This window comes from Bos indicus x Bos taurus, chromosome 17 (genome assembly GCF_003369695.1).
Source record: "Bos indicus x Bos taurus breed Angus x Brahman F1 hybrid chromosome 17, Bos_hybrid_MaternalHap_v2.0, whole genome shotgun sequence".
Taxonomy (NCBI): Eukaryota; Metazoa; Chordata; class Mammalia; order Artiodactyla; family Bovidae; genus Bos; species Bos indicus x Bos taurus.
Window position 1 is genome coordinate 30752315 of NC_040092.1, and position 11289 is coordinate 30763603.

At 36.7% G+C, this 11289-nt stretch overlaps 1 protein-coding gene across 2 annotated transcripts in view; it reads left to right on the forward strand.

Moving 5' to 3' along the window:
- The window catches only part of GLRB (glycine receptor beta), an 89408-nt gene extending 78427 nt beyond the window's left edge, over positions 1–10981 (forward strand). The window contains exons 9-10 of one of the 2 annotated variants that reach the window (XM_027567215.1): positions 694–986; positions 8534–10981. In XM_027567215.1, coding sequence (XP_027423016.1) covers positions 694–986; positions 8534–8830 — 590 coding nt within the window. In that variant the 3' untranslated portion in view covers positions 8831–10981. The remainder of the gene's footprint in view (positions 1–693; positions 987–8533) is intronic. The other variant, XM_027567216.1, reaches the window with a different exon arrangement.
- The last annotated feature ends 308 nt before the right edge of the window (positions 10982–11289 follow it).

Genomic DNA, 11289 nt, shown 5'->3' on the forward strand with positions numbered 1-11289 from the left:
ATAAGATCCAAATGGTAGTTTTTATACCGTGGTTTACATTTATATTTATTTTTTAAAAATGTTAGGTGTTTACATGCATCCTCACGCACATTAAATAATTCCTTCATAAAAATTATATACATAGTATTTCTTCTACTCTTTATGCTTTAAAGGAACTTGAGTGATAATGGGTTACTAGAGAGGTGGTGGTGGTTTAGTCTCTAAGTCATGTCTGACTCTTGTGACTTGAATGGATTGTAGCCCACCAGGCTTCTCCGTCCATGGGATTTCCCAGGCAAGAATACCAGAGTGGGTTGCCATTTCCTTCTCCAGTTACTGGAGACAGATTTCATCAAAGAACAGTGATTGTAGAACATTTCATGGGAGTAAGAAGCATCTTACTCCAGCCCTAGAAGGAAATGGCAACCCACTCCAGTATTCTCGCCTGGAGAATCCTGTGGACAGAAGAGCCTGATGGGCTGCTGTCCGTGGAGTCGCACAGAGTCAGACACAACTGAAGTGACTTAGCATACATGCATGCATTGGAGAAGGAAATGGCAACCCACTCCAGTATTCTTGCCTGGCGAATCCCAGGGACAGAGGTGCCTGGTGGGCTGCCATCTATGGGGTCGCACAGAGTCAGACACAACTGAAGCGACTTAGCAGCAGCAGCAGCAACAAGAAGCATCTTGAATTCTGGTCTCTGTCCTGCAGGAATCTTCTCGGTACTGAGTTTGGCCTCTGAGTGTACAACCCTGGCTGCAGAACTTCCCAAGGTGTCTTATGTGAAGGCGCTGGACGTGTGGCTCATCGCATGTCTCCTCTTTGGCTTTGCGTCCCTGGTGGAGTACGCAGTCGTCCAGGTGATGCTCAATAACCCCAAGCGAGTTGAAGCAGAAAAAGCCAGAATTGCCAAGGCTGAGCAAGCAGTTGGGAAGGGGGGAAACGTGGCTAAAAAGAACACTGTGAATGGCGCAAGCACACCTGTTCACATCAGCACCTTGCAGGTAAGGATGACGTCTGACGTTGGCCAGTGAAATGCGTTCTGTGGGTGTAAAGGTTTGGTAGAATTGATTCACACTCATTTCTTGCTCACAGATGAGAAAGAATTAAGCTCAATCTACTTTTTGGAAAAGAATAGAACACTTAGCAAATCAACCATCAAATTGCTAGATGACTTCCGTGGAATTCAAGGATGCTTAAATTCCTTCAGTATGATGTTCACTATCAAATGTGGAGGTCTTGCCCAAACTCCAGACTTTCCTACTGTTTCTCATGTGACAATCCTTCACGAATGGCCAGGGGACATAGGGAGCCCATGTTCTTGATTCAATCTCCCACCTCTTTCGCATCAAGTTGGAGGGCTTCACAAAGCACATGTCAGGCAGGCTACTTCTTTATTGGGTGCCTGGCCCAAAGGGAAACTATGCCCATGGTTTGGTATATGTCCAGTGCAGGGTGAGTAGCTGGAGAAGAACTGGAAAACCATAACCTTGCTTTGTTGCTTGGTGATCGGGCTAAGAATAGTGAACAGTGCCTCCAGATTCAGGTAATGATAAGTCCTTTAGCCACAGGCAATGTCAGGGTTAAGGACACCTGTCCACTTATCCCATTATGCCTACTTGATATCCTCAAGTTGAGAAGACCCTTATCTAGGGGACCAGTTCCATGGAACTTAGCATGGGAAGTTCTGCAAGAGACTAACAGGTCCAGACCATTCTGCCTCTGGGAAACCTTGCCCTCCTGCCTACCCTGGCCCCAGACCATGTCCATTTGCTCACCACCACCACCACCACTGAACCCTAGAGTGTTAACACACTTTTAGATACAGAGGCCACTAAACTGTTCTAAGGTGGTTCTGCCTGAAGCTCTTTTTTGTTTGTTTTTCTGTTAAGTCATCAACTCATTTTCTAAGCCTTCAGTCAAGTCTGCTTGCAAATTCTTCATTGCTACCTTGTAGGGAGGTTCCTCAGGCCCTAGAGCTCTTTATACCCTATTCCTCTTCATGAAGAATAAGTATAAAATATCCATTAATGTGGAGTTATCATAGCCTTAACGAAATCGTGTCTTTAACATATCTCTTTCCATCCTTTTCCATGCATCATGTCTATATCATTCTATGTGAAGTGAGTTTCTTGTGGGCAACATATGGTTGGCTGATGGCCTGGGAGACTTCATCTCAGAGAAGGCTGAGAGAACTGCTCCAAAGAGGAAGAGGGGAGCCAGGTTGCACAAGAGTCTTTACAACAAAGACTAGGTAGTTGGAACAAAAGGTTATTGTTACTCTTTTAACAGATTGAAAACCAGACTTCTCAAGTTAATGAATTTAGCTCTTTTCTCTGTAAGGGAAGATGCGAGAGTCTGGGCTTAGTGAAGGCATTTCTCTGATGTGCACCTTGGCTGTCTGGGCCAGGACCCTGTGTTTTCTCATCCTGAGTCTCCTTCAGATGCGACATTGGGGGCGGCTTCAGGACTGACTGCCAAATGAGGGGCATCCTGTTTCCGTCCTGGGTTCCCTCAGGGCTCACTGGAGAGGAGGGTGGTGGCTGTTATGTGATTGGTTCATGACTGCAATATTCTTTGTTTACTGACATGCCAGCAGAATCTTAGGTCTTAATTCCATGAACCAGTGTCTTGGTGGAAACAGATTCTTTACACTCAGATTTTCAGAGTAATAGAGAACATGCCAGCATGATCTGTGAACATAGATATAAAAGATAAGTAGGATCCAGGATATTAGACTGAATTATCCTAAATTTGGCTTTCAAGCTTTAAAATAACTACCCAATGAATAAAACAACATATTTAAATAATTTAAATAAACACACATTTAAATAAATCAACATATTTGAAAACTCTTATCTTTTTATTCTCTATGTTTTTAGCAACTAGTAATAGCATACATGCCTGGATTCTGAAACTACTAGAACATTTTGATACTAAAGTCATAGAATAATGCTTTAGAGTTGAAAAGTTGACCAGAGGTTTTCATCTCCAGGGTTTTTCTGGTAGCTCAGCTGGTAAAGAATCCACATGCTGTGCAGGAGACCCCAGTTTGACCCCAGTCAGGAAGATCCGCTGGAGAAGGGATAGGCTACCCGCTCCAGTATTCTTGGGCTTTCTTGATGACTCAGCTGGTAAAGAGTTCACCTGCAATGCGAGAGATCCCTGGGTTTGATCCCTGGGTTGAGAAGATCTCCTGGAGAAAGAAAAGGCTACCCACTCCAGTATTCTGGCCTGGACGTTGCAAAGAGTCAGACACGACTGAGTGACTTTCACTTTTCATCTCCAGAAATCAATTTAAGTACTCTTATTTCTTACAAAATGAAATGTCCAAGATGCACAGGAACCTGTGTGCAATTTGTATCCTGAGACAAGCTTCAAAATGAAAATGAGTCCAAAAATAACTCAACTTTAATAGGCACATCCAACTTACAGCAAATGTGTAAGACTGACAAATTCAGAAGACTGTTATACATTGACACATGAAAGAAAATATGAAAAAGGAAATTTCAAAACCATTGCCCTTTTAATTTATTGAATTTGCTGATGTAAAATATAATTATGACTTTAGTTTCAGAATACTTTGTTCTAGTATATTTTGCTTTTCAAAATACAAATTTTTGCTCAATAACGTCAATCAGGGAATGTATCACTTATTTTCAGACAGAATAACAATGGTGATTAATGAAAACACAGTGAAATTTGAATTGTAGAAGTATTTTGATACTGATTTTTAAAATCACTTGCCATCAGGCATATATAGTTGTTTGGGTTTCTCCCTTCCCCAAATCTGGTACTTCCTCCACAAATCCTAATATTTTGTTTATTGATTTGTTTCATTCATACATTTCTACTTTTATTCAATCAAAACAGTTGAGGACCTATTGCTGTTCACATGAACCTATTTCCAACCCCTAGTATCCTTCATAGTCTTCCTTCATGGGTCAGTCAGTAAAGAATCTACCGGCAATGCATGGAAACTGAGGTTTGATTGCTGGGTCGGGAAGATCCTCTGGAGAAGGAAATGGGAACCCACTCCAGTATTCTCGCCTGGAGAATCCCATGGACAGAGGAGCTTGGCAGGCTACAGTCCATGGGTTCGCAAGAGTCAGACATGACTTAGTGACTAAACCAGTACTGGTATCCGCCAGATGAGTCAGAGCTGCATTTCATGTAGCATGAATATGACTGCTATTTCTTAATGAAATTTATATATATTTTACAATAAGAATTGATTTAAATACAGTAAAATATATAGGAATTATTCCCTTCTGAGCATCTTTATCATCTGTAGAGGATACCTTTATCACCATGAAATCATACCTAAGTCTTCTGGCCAAGAAATATTGTCATTGATAAAAAGAGAAAAAGAATTTATTTTTTGTTCCAGCCAACGTCTCCCTAAAATTAAAAAAAAAAAAAACAACATTGTTTACTGTGATTCGCTTTTGCATGTGTGAAGATTGAAGCTGGGAAGGACCACAAAGACAATCTTAGAGGCTACAGTTGGAAGCCTTTGGAAGTTCTTATGTGCATCATTTTTCATCCTCGACAGTCTCATTATTGTAGCATTAACACCTTATTTTTGCTACCAGTAATTTTCAGAAATGACAAGTCTATATGATGAAAGTAAATGAGTCACATGTTCCTAAGAGGAGCAATGGGGGAATTATAAATTAGAGAATCATAGTACCAAGATCACCTTTAAGAATGTGTTAAGTAGGGTTACTATCTTACTTTAAGTAGTTCATTTAGTCCCTATGCATATATTATGATGCTTAAAATAGTATTTATTTTGTAAATATTTATTAAATAGTATTTACTAAATAATATTTATTTGTATTTATTAAATAGTATTTTTTTGATCTTAATTTTATTTTATTTTTAAACTTTACATAATTGTATTAGTTTTGCCAAATATCAAAATGAATCTGCCACAGGTATACATGTGTTCCCCATCCTGAAAAGTACAAAATAGTATTTATTTTATCTTTGTACTCGTGTAAAGATTTGATTTGATATTGACGTACAGAGTGATAACTGAAGAAAGTTTTGTTTGTATAAAGTGTTTGATGAGACCAGTTAACTAGGTAAAGAATTATGAGTGGTAGTGAACCTACTTTTATCCCTTATTCAATTCTGTCACATCATTGAAAATTACTTCCATTGTAGACGTTCTCTCCACCAACACACACACACATACTCATACCCCTCATTTCAAATATCAAAATCTCCAAATACAGTTATAGAAGAGGGTTTAATAAATTAAATGATTAAACATTTAGTATAACCAAACTGAAGCTTTTGGGGGTGGTTTTCATGTTATCACTTTAACATTGAAGTTATTCTTCTTTTAGGTATTTACTATATTTAAACAATCTTTCAGAATAAATATAACATGCATTGTCTACATTTTTAATAAACTGTATAGATATTAATACAATTTTATAATGACTAACATTGCTGGCAGAATCTATTAATAAGAATAAATTTATGTTAAAAAACTAGAAACTTTGAGGTGTTTAAATGTATTACTTAGATTATAGTATCATATAAATTTGGCTACTTGTCTGGTTACTTACAGGTAATGAAATCATTTGTGATGTCATGAATTATTCAGAGTAAATGCCTTTCTGTAGTAAATATGTACAGCCTTCTTTGTGAAAAAGTAAAAAAAAGAAACTGATAAGAATCATGCTTCCTGAGTTACTGTCAGAAGCTTAAGTCCTCCTTTGTTTTGATATGTGGATTCCAAAGCATGATTAGTGCTTTTGGAGTACCCACAGCAGGCTGCTCTGAGAGTGAGAATAATGCAAAGGTTTGTTACGTAGAGGCTCTTCCCATTTCTGTTCCAGTGCAGGTTGTGATTCAGTCTTTATACAGTTCGCTTACACATCCTTCAAACAACACTGAAAAACTGGAGCTTCAAGTTGTGTCTTCTGTTTGTGACACTTACTGGGAAGGTGTGTGAGTGGAAACGTGTGTGTGGTGTGTGTGTGATGATGATGGGCTGCTTGCTGAAAGAGACCTTTTAAGATTTCAAATTGGGGAATTAAATAGAACACATGGAAGTAAATTTTAAATATATGTATTCATGCATATATATGAATGATTCCCCAAAGTTGCATTTAAATTACTTCGATTCTAGTTGCTAGCTTTGTTCTGTTTCATTATATTGATGAGTCCTTATTTTCTCCAGACATTTTCCTAGATGCTGTGTAAAATTGATTTGGATCAGACTCTGGATCAGTGGTGACTCCATCAAGACATAATTCTGCTTTAAGCCCCACTGGGCTCTCACACTGGGGTGACTGGAAATACACATTAAAAAAATGGGGATCAGGAATCCCCTTTTCTCAGGTTTGCTTCCTTTAGCTCAAAGTCCAGTCAAACCAGGATGGAGATAAACAGACATTTTCTAAATATTTTAATATATTGATGATTTCCATTTTTTTAAACATATAAGACGTTCAAGAAGGATGAACTTCCAGAGCCTCAATCCCATTCCTACTTATTAACAGTTTCTTGTATGCTCTCTGTTTATTATTTGTTTATTTGGTTGCACTGGGTCTTAGTTGAGACACGTGGCATCTTCTGCTGTGGTACGCGGGCTTCTCTAGTTGAGTCTCGTGTGCTCTGTAGTTGTGGATGTACAGGCTTAGTTCTGTGCAGTATGTGAGATCTTAGCTCCCCAACCAGCAGTCGAACCCATGTTCCCTGCATTGGAAGATTCATAACCACTGGACCACCAGGGAAGTCTACTTCTTGAGTGCTTTTGTACTATTATATTACCTAAACTATTTGTTTACCTAAACTTCTTTTTCAAAAGTTCTTACCCGACAGGAGTGTAAAAATATCTATGTAGTATAATGATATAATGGTAAAGCCAACATTTGTAAACCAGCTTCAAAAAGCATTACTAGTGCTTGTTCAAGATTGAAAAATATAGAAATAACTTAAATGCATCAAGCCAGGATGATGTGTAAACACATTTTCACTTGTTTTTTCACTCAGTGTATGTTGGTTGTCTTTGCTATCCACCTCTAAAAAGTGCCACTTGACTTTGCCCAGAAAACATGCCTCGGTGTCTGTTCAGATAAAGGACAGTGTCCTGGTACCTGGAAGACTGCTGGAGAATCATTTGTTTTATGTCTTACATTAAGCATCATTTTTACCCAGGCATAATCTAGTAAATATAAATAGAATTCAAAAAATTACTCAACATATTATAATAATAAGGCAAAAACTAGTGTAACTCTAGTATACTGAGAGTTTCGGTAACAAGTACTCTTGCCTGGAAAATCCCATGGACGGAGGAGCCTGGTAGGCTGCAGTCCATGGGGTTGCTAAGAGTCAGACACGACTGAGCGACTTCACTTTCATTTTTCACTTTCATGCATTGGAGAAGGAAATAGCAACCCACTCCAGTGTTCTTGCCTGGAGAATCCCAGGGACAGGGCAGCCTGGTGGGCTGCCGTCTATGGGGTCACACAGAGTCAGACATGACTGAAGTGACAGCAGCAGCAGCAGCAGTAAATATTTTAGTGAAGACTCCAAAGGTAAATCACAAAGGTTGGAAGTAAGAACAGTGGAAGATTAAGCAGTGGAGGCACTCCTTAAATCACTGGTCAGCACTATACATCTGTCTTTTCCAAGAACTTTTCTGATGGCCAAAGAGAGTTCAGTGTGAAATAATGATTTTATATATTATAGGAAATTGAGTCAAATTTAGAAATTCAGAGATGATCAACTGAATATTTTCTGTAGGATATGATCTGGTTGAAATATACACAATTTCTTTGGATTCTATAGCTATTTTATCTTTAGTCAACAAGTGATGAATGCCTTTCATTCATCAGTCTTTGGTTTATGATCATTGTGACCATTTTTAGTTATTTGTGAGTGTGGTTTATAAATACAGTCTGTCTCACTGAAGGGATACATGCTTCAGTCATTTAAAAACCACTCAATTTGGAAATAGAATCCCTAGGAAAGTCAAAGGTTAGAAGCACCAGAAGATGTTTGTATTCTGTATAGTCTACTAATATGATATGTGTCATAGTTCAATGCTGGATTTTTATTATTAATCAGTCTTTCAGCTGAGAACTCTCACAAGCCTGGGAGCACCTAAGATAAATGATGATAGGTACCGTGATCCCTTAACATAAAACAACCTCCTGAAAGTTTATGCCCACGACTTAAGCCTTGTTACATTGATAGGCAACATTTTAGAACCATAAATGTTCAGGTAATTATGTGGTTTAATCAGTGGACTATTATTTCTGTTAGTGGATTAAATGAGACACTAGCCAACTGAATAAACCATCAATTTTTTTTTTTAGTTCTTATGGCCGATCTTTAATCAGGTTGTTTATTTTTTTGATATTGAATTGTATGACCTGTTACATGTGTTGGATATTAACTTCTTTTTTTTTTTCTTTTTTTATTATTTTATTTTATTTTTTAACTTTACAATATTGTATTGGTTTTGCCAGATTCTTTATAAGTAGAAAAATTCTCAATACCCTCTGTCTTTAATTGTTATTCTCAGGTTGGGGAGACTAGATGCAAAAAGGTTTGTACGTCCAAGTCTGATCTGAGATCTAACGACTTCAGCATTGTGGGAAGCTTACCGAGAGATTTTGAATTGTCCAATTATGACTGCTATGGAAAACCCATTGAGGTCAACAACGGACTTGGGAAGTCTCAGGCCAAGAACAACAAGAAGCCGCCTCCTGCCAAACCCGTCATTCCGACAGCAGCAAAGAGAATCGACCTTTACGCGAGAGCCTTGTTTCCTTTCTGCTTCTTATTCTTCAATGTTATCTACTGGTCTATATATTTATGATAAACCCTTTCCATTCATATGAAGTAAAATCCCATTGCATTGTGACCAACCTCATTCATAAATGCCAATCTGTGAACAATCTTTGCATTTTCATAGCAGTATGTTGCATTTTGGATGCCATGGGATTGTAACACAAATATGGCACCTTCATGTGGAATGGCAGCATGATTGTGTTACGTCTGTGCTCTAATCATGATGTACTTAGGTAAAGCAAACATAATTGCTTTAGGAATAAACGAAGGATAAGCATACTACATAAAATAAAATCCAAACATTTCTCTCCAGTTAGTGTAAATTGCAAACACTTCTGATAATTCTGATAATAAAATGGTATGCACGCTGAACCCTGTTAAGATCAGCATTCCAATGTATGTAGCATTTCAAATCTTCCTTGTAACTTTCAAAGAAAGCCATCTTATTCTTGTATAATTTTAGATGGTATTATTACAGATAAAGCAAAATTATATTACATATGGTATAACTTTATAAGTAGAAATATATCAGCTATAATTATGTGGGGGCTGTGGAGAAATAAAGTTCAAAAAGATTCCTAATTTGTAAAGTCAGCTAATTTTAAAGTGTGCCCGTGTTGGCAATGCCAGACAATAAAATCCAGTAAGCATTTTTGGAATAAAGGGAAATCTAGATTTACCTACATTCATGCTGAATTCTGGTTTCTGATAAAGTAGATATATTGATTAAATATTTCTGATAAAAGAAATTCTATTTAGTCCACTTTAAAACCTAAATATATTTTCATGGATTTTATTTTGTTGATACAGAGTATACAGAATCATTGTGCCTTAAAAAGAGTCATAAATATTTTAAATTGGAATATAGTAATGAATATTGTGATTTCATACCATTTTTAAGAAACCAAGAAGAAAATACCTTATTACTAGAAGTAACTTGAGTTAGGAAGAAAAATCCATAATCATTAAATTAAAATCATTAAAAGATTGTAGCTTCTTTATTTTATTAAAATGCTAGCATATTTTAAAGTAAAATTAATTTTTTTCATTTTCTTTTTTCTTATTTGAATAATGTTTGACTTGTTACAAAACATTTAACAATTAAGTAAATGATTACTTCATTAGGCCTCACCTCTAGTTGCATTTTCTTTCTTGCTGAAAGTCTGGACTACTTAAATTTACTTGCTTTGATCTTGTTCTAACTTGAAAATAAGTACTTTCTGGTCTATAAGACTTGAATTTCCTAGTAATATCAGAGCCAAAGTACCTTTTATTTCTCCATAGCTGATACTAGGACTATCAGTAATCCACGTAACATAAACATGAGGCCAAATAAATATATTTATGTGGAGAATTTAGTAGCAGCTGAGATCTTGGATGGTTAATTCAATAATAAAGTGTGTTTACATACAATTTATGCAAACTGCAACCTATATTTCAAGGCTATTTTATTGAAGACTTTAATTTGTAAAAGAGTCACTGATTACTAAATCTTTACAAAATGAGATGTATCTAATCCTCTGTGGTCTTTCAGCACCCTCTAGTTGCAGAAGCTTAGCCATCTGAATCATTTTAAAATTGCCACAAGTCACCCTATTGGTAGACTTAACATCCTGCTAGGACCCAGGGCAGTAGTATCGTAATGGTACTGTGATAGGAAAAAGGTGTCTTGAAAAAGACTTAGACCATTTACATTTGTATTAATAATAATTATACTTCCTTGTAGTCTCTTTTCTTTATCCTTGCAAATTTCATTCATATTAGGGAGTTTGATTTCCATACAGTTTTAAGTGGGATATGTACCCAATGGAAAATAGTCTCATTTTGTAAGAATTTATTTCTTGAAAATAATGTGAATGAATTTCTTTCTGTAATATAATATTGCAGCCTCCTAAGATCCATTTTACTACCCAAATATATATAAATAGCTATCCCAGGATTAAGTGTGTATATATAACTACAAATGGAACATTACACAATGATCATAATGCAGTACAATCAGTGTCCACTAACAGTTGCTTTCTATTGTTATGTTGAAAATTTAGCCAATTAACCCCAGGGTAGTTCTGATCTGTGTACTTTAAATATTATGTCTTTCTAGGAAACTTGCAGTATTTACCTGGATATCAGTGTTGCAAATTTGATCTTTCCAAAATAAAAATGATCTTCTCCTTACAAATCAGTGGCTTCTCTTATTTCCTGTTTCTGATTAAAAAAAAAAAAAAAACTCACTATTTCACTCCTCTGAGGTCCATCCACCTTCCTTTCTCACATGGTACCCAATGTCAAGTACCAAGCCCTAAACTTCTCTCTCTTACGCCGACCACCTGGTCTCCATTTCTGCAAACACCACCCAACTTGTTTCCCTTTTATGTTCATCAGACTGTTACAGCAGTCTGAAGGCTCCCTCCTTCTTAAATCTGTTATTGAATTTACTTTGTGATGTTTATTTTTTAATTGCATAAGTAATGCATAAATATCTTGTTG